This window comes from Ovis aries, chromosome 17 (assembly GCF_016772045.2).
Source record: "Ovis aries strain OAR_USU_Benz2616 breed Rambouillet chromosome 17, ARS-UI_Ramb_v3.0, whole genome shotgun sequence".
Lineage (NCBI taxonomy): Eukaryota > Metazoa > Chordata > Mammalia > Artiodactyla > Bovidae > Ovis > Ovis aries.
The window spans coordinates 12087444-12106657 of NC_056070.1; the positions used below are offsets into that span (position 1 = coordinate 12087444).

The window sequence follows — 19214 nt, forward strand, 5'->3', positions numbered from 1 at the left end:
GCAGCCAATCTTGCTTCATTCGACTCAGCCTTCCTCTGCCAGGATGGAAAATTAAATGCTAATGCCCTAAAGCAGCCCTTGTATGTACCGGATTAGCTTCTTCCTTCTCTTTAAAAAAAAAAAAAAATTATTTATTTGGCCGCACTGGGTCTTCGGTGCAGCACACGGGATATTTGATCTTCATTGTGGCACATGGGCTGCTAGCTGTGGCGTGTGGGATCTAGTTCCCTGAGCAGGGATTGAACCTGGGCCCCCTGCACTGGGAGCTGAGTCTTAGCCGCTAGACTACCAGGGAAGTCCCTGGATTAACTTCTTTCTGATACATATACCTCAGTACTAATCATGTACCATCCTTGAGAGACTTAATAAAAAGTCCCTCAAATAATTTTCTGAGTCCTCTGGTTCAAATCCAGAAACCCAGTTGAGAAAGGCTGTGCCGGCATCCACTGCTTATCAAGTTTCCTGCCATCCCCCCTTTTTATCTTTTTTCCCTCCCTCTTGCTTCTGCCTATATCCCTCTCCATGCAGGCCCCCAACACACACTCACACTCACACTCTTCTTTCTCTCACATGGACAAGCAGAGCCCAACTTTGGCCTCCATTCTTGTCCCCTCCCACCTCAATGCTCTGTTCTTCGGTCATTCAGTTCAGTTCAGTCGCTCAGTCAAGTCCGACTCTTTGCAACCCCATGGACTGCAGCACGCCAGGCCTCCCTGTCCATCACCAATTCCCGGAGCTTGCTCAAACTCATGTCCATTGAGTCGGTGAAGCCATCCAACCATCTCATCCTCTGTCGTCCCCTTCTCCTCCTGCCCTCAGTCTTTCCCAACATCAGGGTCTTTTCAAATGAGACAGTTCTTTGCATGAGGTGGCCAAAGTATTGTGCTGTAGAACCTAAGGATTAAGTGTGACGCTGTGGAGCCAGCCTTCTCGGTTGAGATCATTGCTCTGCCACTTTGGAGATACAGTAACCGAGCTGTTGGACTGTCCTGCCCCACTGTTTCCTCTTGTGAAAATGGGGTACTAATGAGACCCACCTCAAGGGGTCACTGTATTAAGTCATCCAACACTTTAAGCTTCAGAGCCATGTACAGACAATGTGGCTTCCCAGGTGGCTCAGTGGTTAAAAAAAAAAAAAAAAAAATCTGCCTGCCAATGCAGGAGATGCAAGTTCCATCCCTGGGTCAGGATATCCCATGGAGGAGGGCATGGCAACCCACTCCAGTGATCTTGATGGGAGAATGCCACAGACAGAGGAGCTCTGGCAGGCTATGGTCTATAGCGTCGCAAAGAGACACAACTGAAGCAGCTTATCACACATGCACCCACTATGTGCAGTACCCACTCCAGTATTCTTGCCTGGAGAATCCACGGACAGAAGAGGCTGGCGAGCTACAACCATGGGGTCTCTCAGAGTCTGACATGACTGAGCGCATAGCACGCACCACGTGCTGTAGTAACTTGTCGTGGTTCTCACATGCGAACCCCAGCTCCGCAGCAGCTCTGGAGGGGCTGGTTAGAAACATTCTCACCATCCTCCTTTCATCCTTCCCCCGGGTCTTCTGAATTGGAAACTCTGAACTGGTAGGTGAGACTAAGGAATCAGTATTTTCACAGGCCCTCCAGATGTTTCTGGTGTGTTTACATTTGAAAACCACCACCCTCGATGTAAGAAGTAGTCACACTGCTGGGCACCTAGATATAGACATGAAAAAAGACCACGTCTCTGACCTTCAGGAGCGCATGGTCTACTGGGAGAGGCAGATGTGTAAACAAGACCAGCCAAGGATTCTGAGCAATACATTGGCAACACAGAGCAGCCCCCAAAGAATGAGGAGCCACATCTGCATTTGGGGAGGAGGGTTTGCAAATAATTTCCAAAGAAGTGATGCTTGAAATAATTTTTAGAAAAAAGACTAGAACTTTTCCAGTTGTAAGTGAGGGGAAGACATCCTATAGAAAGGAGTGTGCATGGATCCACATACAGACCTCAGCTTTGAGAAAGCAGCTCCTGGGGAGAGGACGGGTTTGGTCTTTGGTTTACTGTTGGAGCCCCTGGACCTAGAACATGCCTCTGGTTCATAGGAGGCACCAGTGACTATGTGAAGGATTGAACAGGAAGGTCTTAAATTCCCACGTATTTCATTTTCACGGAAACATTTCTTTGCAACATGATGTTAAAACAAATAAACCTAATTGTGAGTTCCCTGTTTTAAAAAACTATAGTCCTGAAGCAAATTAGCCAATGCCTGGGTTGTTTATTTCACACGCGGTATCTTAAAGCACAAGTTGGCAATGTGAGACGTGGGAACTTTAAGCCTGCAAGGTGGCTCAGCAAAGCCCAGAACAGTTGCTTGACACAAGCTTATCTCGAGCCCTTATCCAAACATGCAAATTATTGATGCTTCTTATAAACACATTGGTCTCTGAAATAGAAACCACATGAGGTTTCCTCATTAAAATGTGAAGAACCAGCTAGCCCAGGCAACGTATTTCCTTCTGCTTCAGTTAAAATCGACTCTGCATGTAAAATGACTGGGTCTTGTAGTTTCCTGGTCTTGCTCTCAAATGCAGGTGCCCACTCTTTCTTCCGGCTGCCAGGGCGTACTACGTGGCCCCAGAGCTTCCCCAAGGGGACCGCTGCACCTTCACACTGACCGCAGCGACAGGTCTGGAGGCTGATTCAAAAGAAAGGACTTATGCCAAGGTAGACCCCAGGACTGAGGTTTCCTTCCTTTCAGAGCCACTTCTAAAGGGAGCTACCCTGCAGGATTTCCTCCCTAGCATCCCCACCGTACTTCGTCTGGTTTCATATACCCAGTTAATTACATCCCTGGCTAGCTTGCTCTAGCCTCTGATCTGACAAGGCCCCAGAGGAGGGCTGCTCTAACCTATGTTCCTAACCAAGTGGATCAGAGATCAAGGGTGTTTTTGAGGACAAAGGGACCTTGGGGATCGTGGACAACCTCCCACCCTCCCCCTCACCCCAAAGCCTTTCCCACTGTCTTCCGGAAACAAGAGGCTTCCAAACACTGAACGTGCAGGTGGTCTATCATGTGATGGATCTAGAGAATAACACACACAATATTCTTCAACACCAAAGGTGAAAAGGGTTTTCCTCTACTTCCCTTTTAGATTGAATTGGGATTAAAAAGAACCGCCCCCCAAATGGACTCAGTGCATGAAATCAGCTTTTAACTTTTCTCTTCATTTGCTCTTTTGCTGCTCTGCAGTAATGCTTTCCGGTTAAACTAACAAGCCCTCCCAGTGTGGGTCTGGCGGCTGTCACAGAGCAGATCTGGCTGGAGTCGCTTGCATGTGTTTGAGAAGCACTGCCAATTTCACATCGTAATGCAGGGATTAGAAGTGTTCACTGCAAGTGATTTCTCTCTGGACCTCAGTTTTTCAGTCTTTCAAAAGAGTGACCGGGACCACAAGTCGCTTGCAGGGATCCTATCAATTTTAGGTCTTCTCTCCACAGCAGCATTGAGGAGCTGAGGACAGGGTGGAGGAGAATCAAGGAACACAGACCGCCATGATCATTGCTGTTTATGCGCGCGCCTGCGTGAGCTGATCCTCTCGCCCTTGGTTCTTGTCATGAATAGATGCCCTTAGTTACTAGATGCACATTAGGATTCGTTGTATGACTAATGATAAGAAGTGAAAAAAAAAATACCAACTGATTCTGTAATGCTGCAGGATAATGACTTTTTAGATGTACTTTAGTTTTATGTGTGTGGGGGATGTGATTTTGAATAAGGTTTTGTCCCTTTTTAGTACCCCATGTTTACAGACTACTTCATCTGTTCATTCTGCATGGGTTTTTGCTTCTGCAAACATATTCACTGTGCCAGTTCCTGGGATAAGCACTGGGCTGACAGAGGGGATATAATTTCATATGATTATTCATGAAAACATTTTAAAAATACATTACATAACTTAATAAAGTTGAGCTAGAAAGAGGAACAGAGAGATCACCCATGAGATTCCAGGCAAGAATGGAGACTTTTTACCTGCAGGTTATCACGCTCTACCCCACTGCCTATCTTCAAAGATTGTGAACCCTCTGGATAAAGCATTGATTGAGCTGAATGTCTTTGAACTTGAAAACTTTGTTCTTTAAAATTTATTTTTCTATTTATCCAGTGCCTCAATTTCTTTGTAAAATATATTTTTCCGTATTTTAATCCTTGCCCTTGGAGCATCTTTAGGGTTAATATTTGTGGAGAGAATATATATTTGTTACATACCTTGGACTTCAAGGACATAGTTGCTTTAAAATAGGGCGGAGTCATTAGCTTTTAATACTTTAGCTTTGCCTAAAAAGAAACATCTAACAGCTGTGTAACATTTGGGGCTTCGAAGTGGCCCTAGTAGTGGTAAGGAATGCACCTGCAAGGCAGGAGCTGCAGGAGGCGTGAGTTCAATAACATTTCACACACCACACATCCTATGTGATCTTCGCCAGTTTCACTTTCTCTGGTTGCTTTTTTTTTCAGTTTATATTGGTCCTGGAGGAAAAGGCTGGAGGCTACACTTTTTGTAAGTTAAGCTGACAGCCAGTGATGAGTGTTGGAGGCAGTCTTAAGTGAATGCAGGCCACCAGGGGACAAGACACATATTCTTGGTCTCTAGAGTGCATATCAGAGAAGGCAATGGCGCCCCACTCCAGTACTCTTGCCTGGCAAATCCCATGGAAGGAGCAGCCTGGTAGGCTGCAGTCCATGGGGTCACTAAGAGTCTGAAACGACTGAGTGACTTCACTTTCACTTTTCACTTTCATGCATTGGAGAAGGAAATGGTAACCCACCCCAGTGTTCTTGCCTGGAGAATCTCAGGGATGGGGGAACCTGGTGGGCTGCCGTCTATGGGGTCACACAGAGTTGGACACGACTGAAGCGACTGAGCAGTAGCAGAGTGCATATAGATTGGGGCCAAGGATAGGGGGGCAGAGTCATAAAATGCACCACCTAGGGTTTAGAAAAGATCTTGGTGGGCTGGTGCATGCAGAAATCAGTGAAAACACTGGTCCCAGGGAACTTCGTTCTGAGCTATTGACTTCACTTAGCTAAATATTTGTTATTTAACATTCTCTTTCCTCTGTCATCACTGCCTCCACATCTTTCACAAAAATTGTTTTCCAAAAGATATTTCCAAGTTTAACTAAACTTAGGTAAAGACAGAAATTGAGGTTTGGTCTGCAGAGGAAGGTGAATGAAAGTTCCAAGGCCCGGGGAGATGTTGCAGAAGGGACTCATGAAAGAGATGAACGTCTATGAAACAGCTACTCTTTGTCCAGAAAGGAGGTTTTGAAAAAATATGAGAAAGTTAGCAGGTGGATTTCCCTGTCAGTCCAGTGGTTAAGACTCTGCACTTCTAATGCAGGGTGTGGGTTCAATCCCTGATCGGGGAGCTAAGCTCCCACGTGCCTTGTTGCCATAAAACCAAGACGTAAAGCAGAAGCAGTATTGGAACAGGTTCAATAAAGACTTTTTTTAAAAAAAGAAAGTTAATAGGAAGGCAGCAATTCTTGGCAGTAGAGGTTAATGCGAGTGTGTGACTGTGTTCACAGAGAAACGCTGCCTTATGGTCCGGCAGTAACATGTTTATGAAGCTGAGACTGCAATCATTAGCAAAGCAAGAACCAGAAAATGAGGCTGGAGTCAAAACAAGAATTATGATCAATGTTCAGGCATACCAATTTGGAGCGGTACATTGAAATTTTAAGTTGAAAAATAAGTTGTTTCAGGATTTCCCATTTCCAAGGTTTTGTGTAAGAATAAATTTTTAAGGGTATGAGGTTCATTGCCTTTGTTTTGGAGGATTGGGGGAATTATAAACTATTTCATTTACATAAGTAAAAATATTATCTTGATAATAAAATAATGAGACATACTTATTTGGCTTAGGTATCTGCAGATGGGTAAAATAGAAATCACATAAACTTTGATTACAGATGAAATATCATGCCATGTGACTATAGACAGTGTAGGCACAGAATGACTTAACAGGCAGTAACGTATTTAATAACAGGGCTTCCCAGGTGGCGCTGGTGGTAAAAAAAAAAAAACCCACCTGCCAAAGCAGGAGACATAGAGTTCGATCCTTGGGTGGGAAAGATGCCCCGGAGGAGGGCATGGCAACCCACTCCGGTATTCTTGCCTGGGGAATCCCATGAAAAAGGAGACTGGCAGGTTCCAGTCCATGGGGTCGCAAAGAGTCAGACATGTAATAAACCATTAAAGTTAATTGTGAAACAGTAGTTATTTTTCTTCAATCTTAGTCTCACAATACAAAATTATATATTAAGCTACTCAGTTTATCTTGTGCTAAATTTCGAAAATAAAAGTAACTTCACTTGCTTTTTGTCTATAGCTACCAAGTTTTGGGTGCATGTAGATAATTCATTTATTACACTAATGAACAGCATTCTTGATAACTAACTGAAAGTAATTCTAGCTCCTCTTATATTCTTGTTTTGCAGCTTGGCTCATCCTCTTCTGTGCCTTTTACATCTATTTTTTCTCAGCTTTTTATGACTGTTGTGGTTCCCCTCATTATTGGACAGGTAAGGTCTCCAGTTCTCTCGGCTCTTTTTCTTTTTAGATCAAATTGTGAACTCTTATGTAGTGTCAGAACAGTTGAGAGAAAAGCTAGTCAGGGGAAGAGATGGTTAAATAAAAATCTAAGACTGTGAAACACAAGTTTCCTCAATCATGATAGTCCTATCTTTTGATTTTTTTAATGAACATCAGTCTGCTTTGCAGATAGCTATATATAGGGACACCTGCATACAGTCTTGATTTTTTAATTTATCATTCCTTATTGTAGTTATGTTGCTAGCTTGAAAACATCTAGCAAATTATTACCTTGATTTCCAAAGCATTTAGGACCATTTGAGGAACAGGCACCTGCATTTGACCACCGTCTTAGCCTTCTCTGATAGCAGTGATCATGCTTGTGATGCTGTAATTGATAAAACAAACATTTAATTCTATTAGCTCTTTAAATTCGATCTTAGAAAATTTAGTTTCCTTTATTATTCTTACTGAATTAGACTCATAGAAGAAATTCCTAACTTCTTATAACAGGTTGATAATAAGTATATAATTCAATTATGAGCATACAAATTTAAAAACAAGGTTGTTGTTTTAATCCTAGGTAGCCACAGTAACAGCATACAGAATTTAATGCACTGCTAATGCTAGTGAGTCTTAGCAAAATAGTACGTTAGGATGGTGAAGAGCCCAGACCTTGGATTAAGAGCAACTAGACTCTGGTTCTTAGTCCTGCCTTCTATTTGCTGTGTGACCTTGGGCAAGTCATTTAATCTCCTTAGCTTCAGTTTCATAATTTATCAAATTGTAGAAAGGGTTATTGTGAAGGTCACATGAAATATGATGCATCTAAAGTTTTTTTCCCTCATACAGCCTGATACAGGTAAGTGTTCTACAGTGTCATCATCATTTTCAAATTCCCTGTAGATACGAAACAGGAAGTAATTCTTTGAGGCATTGGCTATTTAAAAACGGTGTGTGTATAGACATGTAGTCTTGACCTGCTGTCTTAGGATCTCCAGGAAATCAAATCTGAGACCGAGGTTTCTGTGCAGCAAGTTGAATTGGGGGGACCCTTGGGATCAACAGCAGGGAGCCTGAGACAAGTGGGATGAGGGAGGGGTTGTCTGTGGTGCTGTCCCAGTGGGATCTCAGGCCAGACCCACCCCTCAGAGTTGTCCTCCCTGAGACATGCTGCTGCTGCTAAGTTGCTTCAGTCGTGTCCGACTCTGTGCGACCCCATAGACGGCAGCCCAGCAGGCTCCCCCATCCCTGGGATTCTCCAGGCAAGAACACTGGAGTGGGTTGCCATTTCCTTCTCCAATGCAGGAAAGTGAAAAGTGAAAGTGAAGTCGCTCAGTCGTGTCCGACTCCTAGCAACCCCATGGACTGCAGCCCACCAGGCTCCTCCATCCATGGGATTTTCCAGGCAAGAGTACTGGAGTGGGGTGCCATTGCCTTCTCCCCCTGAGACCTGAGTGCTCGGTTTTTCTCCTCTTGCAAAGAGCAGTCATCACATGCTGCCTCCCACTCCCACCCACCCTCTCGCCCGGGAGAGGTCTACCCTTGCCTGAGTCTGCTGTCTTAGCAGCAGTTCCCAAAGAGGACCTCAGCTGAGCTGGTTCCATCAGTCAGATTGCTCTCTGTGCTGGAAATCCCTTCCAATCTCCAGCCAGTATCTTCACTGTCTCCAGGGTAGTCCTAAAAACAAAACAAGCCAGGTTCTGTTATTCCTCTCCGCAGAAACCTCGCCTGTGGCTCCCTGCCACCTGCTCGTCCTGTGGCCCATGAAGCCCTCCCAGTCTGACCCCAGCCCGCTTGTCAGTGTCCTTCACATCCGCCTTCACCATCTGCTTCGCAGCCTTCCCTTCTGCCCTGCGGTGTGCCCCTTCTCTGCTCCATGCCTTTACCTTCCTGTTTCCTTCCTTTCTGGCAGAAAACTCCTGCTCACCCCTAAGACTCAGGACCGAGGTGCCCTCTGGAGCGCTCTGACACCCCAGCCCTAGATTAAATTCCAGTTCTCCCATCATACTTGACTCATCATATGGATTAGGAGCAACAATAAGGTAGCCCCGTGAGCTTCCCAGAAGCAGAGGCTCTAGCATAAGTGTATTTAGTAGCATACTCAGCTGGTGAAGAATCCACCTGCAATGCGGGAGAGCTGGGTTCGATCCCTGGGTTGGGAAGATCCCCTGGAGAAGGGAAAGGCTACCCACTCCAGTATTCTGGCCTGGAGAATTCCATGGACTGTATAGTCCGTGGGCTTGCAAAGAGTTGGACACAACTGAGCGACTTTCACTTTCACTTCCTTCCAGGAGTCGGATGTACACTGTATGAAAATCTTGGCTGAAGGAAACTTTGAATTTATCCTCTCTGTAGCCCTGCCAGCCATTTTCCCAAGATCTCCGGCTTCACTCAGTCCTGTCCAACTCTCAGGACTCTTCTGTCCATGGGGTTTCCCAGGCATCACCGACTCAATGGACATGAGTTTGAGCCAGCTCCAGGAGATAGTGAAGGACAGGGAAGCCTGGCGTGCTGCCGTCCGTGGGGTCACAGAGTCGGACATGACTGAGCGACTGAACAACAACAACCAGCTTCGCTAGAGAGGAATATATCATTAGTGCCCATCTTGTTTTAAATTCATGACCCCACATTTAAAATGTCATTCAGCGCTTCCCAGACATCCGGCTCTGCTTCCTTATGAGATCCTTTTACCCTGTCCTCTGCTTTCAAATCCCTTTTACCTCCCCTGACACTCTCCCCCTTGCCATTACCCTTGGGTCTCACTGACTTTGCTTCCATTTCTGAAACCTGTCAGCCTCTGTCCTGCCTGTCCCCTCTGTTTGGGACACCTTCCTACCTGTCACCTCCTAAGAAAGGCCCTTCCTCCGCAGGCTGACCCATTCAGTCCCTAGTGTCTTATGCAGTTTGAACCTCTGTTTGGTATGGAGCATTATCTACTTCTTGTTTACTTGTCGCTTTTGCTTTTTATTTATTTCCTCAAACGTGAGCTCCATGAGACCAGGGACCTTGTCTGCTTTTTAGTCTCTCTGTTCATTTGCTCACTGACCAACCTAACCTTTGAGATATGGTCTTTGAGGGCCTCATCAGAAGTGCTCAGTGTCCTACTTCAGAGGAACTAGGTTCCTGGCAACGCAGCCTCATTTCTCAATTATAATCAGAGTTGCCATATATTAAAGTAAACATTTCTGTAGATTTTTATATGCATTTTAAATGAGATTTTATTATTACCTGTTAAATAAATGTTGGGAACTAGAGAGAGAAGAAAAAGACCAGGAAGGGTGAGTTGAAAATATTTTCCTTAATCTTTTAATGATGATAAAACTTTTATCATTCCATTTCTTATTTACGTTTCTTAGAGTGGACTTTGCTTTTTGAGTGTACGTGTTTGCTCCAGACAATGCTTCTTTTGGACTGAAATCATTACTGAATGACGGGCACATCAGTCACAGGCGGTCTGACATGTGACACACTGAGGCACAGTCTGACACGCTGACGCCTGTGGTCTAGTTTGGTCCTTGCCACTGCCTGACTATACACACGATTTCTAGGACTCACTTACCTCGTTTGTAGAGCTTAGAGTTTAATATCTTCCAGCTCGGAGATGCCGTGAGTGTATGAGATAAGATTAGTCTTTCCATAGATGGTTGGGAGATTGCTTGCTTCCATCAATTCTAGAATGAAATTAAGTGTGTGTTATTGTAATGTTTCTTCTTTTCTGATAAAGCCTTCAATATATCTAAGTGCCTGTGACAAATGCTTATTTTATGCATTAGATTTGAGAGATTTGTGAATCAATGTTAATGAAATAGAATTTCCACTACCTTTGAAAAATATTTTTTTAAACAGCACACTAAACCCCACTTCAATAAGTTAATAGTAAAAAAGCATATTATTGGTCGTTTATGCATTTTCTAGCCCCTTGTTCATGCTTTGTTTCTCAGTTTGAGATTGACTTTTCATATTAAATAATCTCCAGCTGAAGCTGCAGTTAATGTTATTAATGCTAGTAAAATTTTGCACTTATAAAATGATATTAGGTTTTCATCGCTTCACTTGAATCACTCTGGGAGAGGAATGGCTTCTATTAATGTATCATACAATGGGATATATAGGTGAAGAGTGCTGTGATAGAAACATCAGCAGACTGGGACTTGGGAATAAGAATAGTTCTTATTTACCATGTACAGTCCCTGGTTCTAAAGCATTTTATATTTATTTAATCACTTAGTCCTCGCTACAATTACTAGCCTATTCATTTTAGAGGTACGGCCCAGGGAAGTTAAGGAGTTTGCCCAAGAGCACAAGGTAAGACGCTCCAAAGTCTATACCTTGAACCCCTGTGCTATTGTTCACTCAGGAGATAGAGGTGAGAGTCCTAATAATCCATGTGACTACTTTTTAGCATTCGATGCAAGCTGTTTGGGCTCTCAGGTGCCTTTGTTTTCAGCTGTAACCCAAGCAGGATAGAATCTGCTTAACCTTGTTCCCGAGAATGGAAGTAAATGTTAGTAGAGGGAAAGAATTTCAGAGAGTGAAGTCGATGATGGGTGCTTCTTTTAAATAGATGGGTGCTTCTATTTAAAATAAATAATCCATTTATTATTATTGTTCCCACTTTTATTTAAAGAAAGTGAAATATTAGTTTGAATCTACTCAGTGGTTAATAAATGTTACACAATTGGATTTGATGTCACATCCCTAACTGTACATTTCAAAAGAACATTAATGAAGAAACAAATCACTTTCTGAAAAAATATATATTCAGTGGAATAGAGGATTAAAAAAAAAGGCAGACTCACGATATAGAGAACAAGTCAGTGGTGACAGTGGGGAAGGGGCGGAGCAGTACAGAGACTGAGGAGCGGGAGGCACAAACTATCGGGTGTAAGACAAGCTCAAGGATGTACTGTACAACACGGGAAATATAGCCAATATTTTGTAGTAACTGTAAATGGAAAGCAACCTAAACCACTACAGTACTGTAAAGTAATTAGCTTCCAATTAAAATAAATTAATTTTTTAAATTGTATGAACTCTTAAAAAAATTTTTAATAAAAGACACAAAAAATCTTCTAAAATATTGAAGAAACAATCTAAAACTACCTGAAAAAAAATGAGCTTTAAAATCAAACTTAACCTGAAAAATCAACTATCATCCATCCCCACTCAAAAATCAATTTGTAAATGTAAAGACAGAATAGAAAGAAAAACACAAGAAAATGGCCTGGAAAAAAAATGAAGAAAACAAAATGATGGCTATTATACTTCTCACTTACCTCTGCATATCAACCTTCTTCACCCAAGACTGTTATTTTTCCAGGGTCTCACCTTGGAGATCATGCAGTAATTGGCATGCAGTTCAGCTTATTAGAAACACAAGGATTCAAAAGTTTAAGTTTCGTTTTAACCTTTCCTGGTGCTTAATTTAAAGTAAAGAAAATCAAAATGCAGAAGGCGAAACAATAAAAGCAAAAGGCTTCTGATGGAAGTTTTTTTTTTTCCCCTTCTATCTCCATAGTGAAAAGCAAGCAAGTAGTGAGGGTTTGTCATTTAATTTTGAGAGAATGCATCTCTGTGAGCTATGAGGGAAAATGAATTAGTATAGATTCCGAAGAAAGTTACAACAAGCCGCCTCACCAGAATGCATTTTTCCACTTCATTTTGACTTTTTTTCCCCCCAAAAAAGAGAATTCTGAGTGGTTTATATGAGGTCGCATTCATCTATCTCTGAGCAAGTCTTGTTTCCTATGAGGTTATTAAACACTGGGGTAAGGCAGAGAGGTTTGGAGAATTTTTAAATGACATGAATTCTTGACGAGTGGAGAATGTTTGTGTCAAAAGTGTAAGAGAAGTTGGGTTTCCTGGAGTTTATATCCTAAGCCCATATTTGAGGCATATCCACACGACTTCACCCAGTAGTTTGTGAAACATTTTAACATTTTTCTAGCTACACAGTGCAAAAGAAGGTGTTTTGTGATTTTAATTTTAGAAGGAGATGAAAACGCCCTGTGGAGGCTGGCAAGGTATAGAAACACAGACAAATATCACTATAAGACTAAAAACAGTAAAGAACAATCTATTTTCCACTAGGGTTATCGTTCCACTTATAAGTCTGTAAAGTTTCCAACCTTCTAGTTGTTTTCTATTTTGAGATTCAGTATCCAACATGAAGAGTTGAGGCGAAAGGCATGTTAGCTAGGAGGATGCAGAATTTGGCATCCCTGTTTCTTGCCATATTAGAAGAATCCTAATATACTATGAGACTCTGAGTACTTTGTAATGAAGAAAGAGGTACTAATTAGGTTGACTAAGTCAGATTAAAACTTATAAAGTTGATTGACGATTACAGGTTTGTCTTGGTTTTTAAACTGGTGAGTTACACCTCGTTCACATTTATTTGTTTATTTTGTCAGAGGTGGTGGGGCTTTTACTTTTGGAATTGGGATCCCGCATTCTATAATCTATTGCAGAGAAAGGACTTCTGTGTTTTTAACCATTATATATTAAAACAAAATTGGAGACTATCAATTTCAATAACCCCATGTCATTTCCATGTTTTATTTCCTAAAGATGTTGAGTTGCATTGATTAGAGCAATTATCAGCATTATTGCTACTAGGAACAGTAAGTTATAGAATGACCTTTTAAGTGAAACATCTGTGACCTTCTATTAAGCAGCTACCCCCATGGCGCCTGGAGAAGGAAATGGCAATCCACTCCAGTATTCTTGCCCGGGAAACCCCATGGACAGGGGAGGCTGATGGATGATAGTCCATGGGGTCTCGAAGAGCCAGACACAACTGAGCACACGTGCCCCATGGTGATATATCTGAACATGGGGCCGTCTGAGTCCCTCAGTTCAGGTCAGTTCAGTCGTTCAGTCGTGTCTGACTCTTTGCGACCCTGTGGACTGCAGCACGCCAGGCTTCCCTGTCCATCACTAACTACCAGAGCTTGCTCAAACTCATGTCCATTGAGTCGGTGATGCCATCCAACCATCTCATCCTCTGTTGTCCCCTTCTCCTGCTGCTCTCAATCTTTCCCAGCATCAGGGTCTTTTCCAATGAGTCAGTTCTTTGCATCAGGTGACCACAGTATTGGAATTTCAGCTTCAGCATCAATCCTTCAAGTGAATATTCAGGACTGATTTCCTTTAGGATGGACTGGTTTGATCTCCTTGCAGTCCAAGGGACTCTCAAGAGTCTTCTCCAACACCACAGTTCAAAAGCATCACTTCTTCGGTGCTCAGCTTTATAGTCCAACTCTCACATGCATACATAACTACTGGAAAAACCATAGCTTTGACTAGATGGACCTTTGTTGGCAAAGTAATGTCTCTGCTTTTTAATGTGCTGTTGAAATTGGTCATAGCTTTTCTGAGTCCCTCTGGTACCAAAATGTGTGTTCTGATACATCAGTCTGTAATGCTGTGTAATAGAACTAACTATTTCTTTATACCTCACTACATTTTCATTGTAAAGAAAGAAATGATCACTAGATAAGTTACTATGGTTTGCAATTGCTTTTACAGAAACAAAACACAATTTTTAAATAAATACAGCTATAACTTTAATTCCAAGTTGTACTTTTTAAAAACATTTAACACTATTGTGGCTCAGATGGTAAAGAATCCACCTGCAATGCGGGAGAGCTGAGTTCGATCCCTGGGTTGGGAAGATCCCCTGGAGAAGGGAAAGGCTACCCACTGCAGTATTCTGGCCTGGAGAATTCCATGGACTATATAGTCCACGGGGTCACAGAGAGTTGGACACAACTGAGCGACTTTCCCAAACACAGACATTTCGATATAAAGCCCTCTTTCTCCTCCCGCCCCACCCAGCCTTCAAGGTGCTGACCCTGCTTCTCTTACCAACCGGTCAGCTTTCTGCCAGAACACCTTTTTCAACACTTCTTTCACCTACTGAGTCCTTGAGGTGGGAGGAAACTGATCCAGTAGCCGGCCATCCGCAGGTTCTCTGGAGAGTCGTTTATTTGTTCTTGAGGATCTGTGAAGGCATGCCTCGTTGCGAATTAAGCCTTTTTAGAGCCGGAGTAGAAGCTGACAGAACCCCATCAGCCTTGTCAGGAGAAGTTCCCTGACCTCATTATTGCTAATGGATCGTGGTAATTCAGCCTGTTGTGAAATCCCATGTTCAATTATGCAGGATAATGAGTGACTCAGAACTTAATGTGTCTCAACTCTTGTCCTCATTATCGGGTTTGTTCAGCTTCCTTCAGAAGCCAAAGGTTTTAAATAGAGTGGTTCACTTTTCTATCCAAACTTAAAGTTATCACCAGTGTTCAGGCTGTCCTGAGTTGAAATATCTGATTTGATTTTAAAATATGAGGGGATTTGCCATATAACTTCATGTTTCACTCACCTTTTTGTAGGAAAGTTAGGACAGGTTTATTCATTTTTAAGTGTTAATTCTAGAATTCTGAAAGCATGCAAATGGCATTTGTCTTTGGATTCACAAAAACTCTAGATATTCAGCATCTGAATTATTTAAACTCCCACAACACATGCACTTTTGCTTTTCAAGCATGAGTTATAATTTAATTAAAAACTTCTGGTGCATTGCTAGCATTTTAAATATTAATATGTTCCATGGATCACTTTCGATTATCTACCGTCTTGAAATTCTTGAAGATGTCAGATTTTTAAGATTCCCAAAGTTGCACTTGGAGTTGTCTGTTGAGGCAAAGGGGACTGTGATAATTACACACATCCATTAGGATCAGCAGAGGAGATAAACTTTGGGGAGGCTTAATGGGCATGTCTCCCTGACAGCCAGCAGAGAGCATTTGGCATGATTTAGGATGGATTTGAATGCAGTTGAAAATACACTCTCATTATGGACGCTAGTGGAAGCTGCAGTACAAATGTTAAATTCCCCAGGAGAAGAATGGGGTGGCGGGGAAGCTCTGAAATCCACCGTGGCCCTCATCCAAGTTATTCTCTTTCCGTTCTGTCTTTCGCTGTCAGAATCACTTTGCGATGCCCAGCCCGACTCCCCCTGAAAAGAGGCAACCTGTTGGTCTGTGTGTTTCAGATTGTCCGAAGATACATCAAGGACTGGCTCGAAAGAAAGCAGCCTCCTTTTGGTGCCGTCAGCAGCAGCGTGCTCCTCATGATCATCTACACAACCTTCTGTGACACATTCTCGAACCCAAGTATCGACCTGGATAAATTCAGTCTCCTTCTGGTACTGTTCATAAGTAAGTCGGACGGTGGCCTTCTCGTACTGTTCATAAGTAAGTCGGAGGGCGGGCTGTCCTGGCTCCCTCCTCAGCCTCCCCACTAGCAAAGCATAACTATTTGTGATCCCTAAATTCATTGCCAAGGTTCATTTGATTAGAAAAGAATATTTCGTTTCATATTATATGTAGTGACTGTGGCTATCTGTTCTTTAAAAAGACATCAGCATCCACGTATGACTTAATCTCCTTTGTTTATTTTTGTCTGATTTATAACAGTTGATGAAAGAAGCTGTAACAGCTATCAAATTCAAATGTTAAAGTGACCCCTTTCTTGCCTATTTTAAAAATTTTAACTTGAAGTTTATTTTACCCTTTATTGTGAGTTAAAAGTGGGATGTATAATATATGGTACTGTTGTTTTCTGAGTATAGTAATTGGCTGCACTGGTTAAAATGTGACTATTTAAGTCATTTTTTTCAATTATTAATAAAATAAACCCAAAGTAATATCATTTCATATTTAGAATCAGCAGACTATACCATGCAAAAAACTGCTAGGCTCAAAAACTAAGCTTTTGCTCCATACCCTGTAATACCAAAGACAACTTTTGGTAATTGTAATATCAAAGAGTCTTTTGTTACTAAAATCAACATGAGTTATTCTAAAATATATGTTACATGCTACCACATTTGTGATTTGCTATTTGCTAATTTTCATCAGATAAACCAGCTTTTGCTAAACTGAACAAATTAAATAACCAAATTTTAAATCAAAGAAGGTCTTAGACCTACCCTGAGTAGCACATATCATAGCTTATCTCTGGGAGTATCTTTCATAAGAACAGATCAAGTCCTGCTAGTGTAAATGATTCTGCCAGTTTAGCAATGTGTGTGTGTTTGGCTTATTCATTTGTTTTCGTACTTGAGTTCCCATAACTTTCAGATAAAACTAAGCATACCAATAAGTAGGCTGCAGATATTGTTTTTACAGTGCTAATTTAGATTTAATCTTTTTTTTTTCAGTATGTTCTATTCAACTGAGTTTTATGCTTTTAACCTTCATCTTTTCCACAAGGTAAGTGATTAGATGTGTGTGTGTGTGTGTGTGTGTGTGCGCGCGCACGCGCGCATGCACTCAGTCATGTATGACTCTTTGCGACCCTATGCACTATAGCCTGCCAGAGTCCTCTGTTCATGGAATTTCCCAGGCAACAATCCTAGAGTGGGTTGCCATTTCCTCCTCCAGTCAATCTTCCCCACCCAGGGATCAAACCCGATTCTCTTGCGTCTCTTGCGTCTCCTGCACTGGCAGGTGGATTCTTTACCACGAGCGCCACTTCCTGAGAATCATGCTCTGTACTTGACTTCTAGGCCCCTACACCCTTCCCTAGTCTTCTGTCTCCTGGCTGTTCCATCTTGCTCTCGCCGCCATCACGTTGTCGGCGTTACCAAGCGACCTGGGCTGGGCCCTCGTCTCTTCACTCCCACTGTGTGCTTAGGCAGCCTTCTCTGTCTCACTGGCTGCAGCTCTCAGCTTCCTGCTGATGGACGCTGGACCTTCCACTGCAGTGTTTTCCCGGAGCTCCTGCTCTGCTTCCCACTTCGCTTCTGGATATCTTCACCTGACTGTCTTAACAAGACCTCAGACTCAACACCTTCAAAATGGAATTAGTCTTTTGCCCTAATACTTTGTCTCTCTCTCTCTTTTTTTAATGAGAATGGCACTAGTATATATTGAGTTCTTTATATGTACCAGTTTTTCCAAGCTCTTTGAATGTATTAACATATTTCAGTCTGACAACAACCATATAACTAAGTGAAATCATTCTTTCCGCTTTGCAGATGAGGGTAAACCTGCTTATCTAAAAATCACACAACTCTTACATGGTAAAGCTGGGATTTGAACCCAGGGAGTTGATTTACTGGAGCATGTATTCCTTTCTCTTTTTTGGAGTATAACTGCTTTACAATACAACTAAGTGAATCAACTCTAAGTGTATATATATACATATATACATATATATATATATATATATATATATATATATATATATATCCCCTGCCTGTTGGACTGTCCCCTCACCCCATCCCACCCTGCTAGGTCATCACAGAGCGCGGGGCTGAGTGCCCTGTGCTATATAGCAGCTTCCCAGTAGCTAGCTATTTTACGTGTGAAAGTGAAACTGAAAGTCGTGTCCAACTCTGCGACCCCATGGACTATAGCCTGCCAGACTCCTCTGTCTGTGGAATTTTCCAGGCAAGAATAACTGGAGTGGGTAGCCATTCCCTTCTCCAGGGGATCTTCCCAACCCAGGAATCGAACCCAGGTCTCCCGCGTTGCAGGCGGATTCTTTACCAGCTGAGCCACCAGGGTAAATTTTACATATGGTGGCGTATATATGCCAGTGCTAAACTCTGCCAGTTCGTCCTAACTTCCCCCTCCCACCCTGTGCCCACGTGTCCATTCTCTGTCTGCATCTCTATTCCCAAAACTAGGCTCTTCTCTACCATTTTTCTAGACTCCACATATATGTATTGATATATGATATGTGTTTTTCTCTTCCTGACTTGCTTCACTCAGTATGCATGAAGCTGTCATCCACAGAGTTGCTCAGACTGGACTCCTTCACATAACTCTTTTTTTAATGTCTTGATCCTGCCTTGGTCATATTTCTTGTGCTTCCAAAGCTGCTTCCCTAATTCAGGCTCTCATTGCCTTTCTCCCTAGACTATTGCCATGGATGACTTTCTGATATCCTTCCTTTGCAGACTGGATATTTCTTGTGCTTTTCATTTTGTTTCCAGTGGCTTGGAGTTCTGATAATAGCTGTCTTGTTCAGAGATCTTCAATGGTTACCCAGTGCCTGCAGAATGAGGTTCGTTTGAGGGGCTGAGTGAACCGCTACTAGAGTTCACACTGTCTAAGCTGTAGGTCGAGGTAAAATCTTTGCTGTTCCCTAGAAGGCAATGGCACCCCACTCCAGTACTCTTGCCTGGAAAATCCCATGGATGGAGGAGCCTGGTGGGCTGCAGTCCATGGGGTCACTAGGAGTCGGGCACGACTGAGTGACTTCACTTTCACTTTTCACTTTCATGCATTGGAGAAGGAAATGGCAACCCACTCCAATGTTCTTGCCTGGAGACTGCCAGGGACGGGGGAGCCTGGTGGGCTGCCGTCTATGGGGTCGCACAAAGTCGGACACGACTGAAGCGACTTAGCAGCAGCAGAGGCAGCAGAGGAATCTCAAACATTCTCATTTCTGTCCCTTGCTTAGGCTGGCCCCATGTCACAATTGGTCTCTGTGTCCTATTTCATCTTTCTTATTCGTAAAGGCTCACCTCTAATGAAACGTCTTCCACCAGTATTATACGTTCAACAGATATGAGAAAGTTACCATAGTGAATACTACACGTGATGATTTTGATCCTGTAGG

The 19214-nt window shown here is 42.7% G+C and overlaps 1 protein-coding gene across 12 annotated transcripts in view; it reads left to right on the forward strand.

The window, feature by feature from the left end:
• SLC10A7 (solute carrier family 10 member 7) overlaps positions 1–19214 on the forward strand; it is a 307346-nt gene that overhangs the window by 241205 nt on the left and 46927 nt on the right. For 3 of the 12 annotated variants that reach the window (XM_027956247.3, XM_060400605.1, XM_027956249.3), the window contains 3 exons: positions 6485–6568; positions 15634–15799; positions 16804–16855. In XM_027956247.3, the coding sequence (XP_027812048.1) occupies positions 6485–6568; positions 15634–15799; positions 16804–16855 (302 nt within the window). Of the gene's footprint in view, positions 1–6484; positions 6569–15633; positions 15836–16803; positions 16856–19214 lie in introns of those variants that run through there. The other 9 variants (XM_042234294.2, XM_060400604.1, XM_042234295.2 and 6 more) reach the window with 6 other exon arrangements.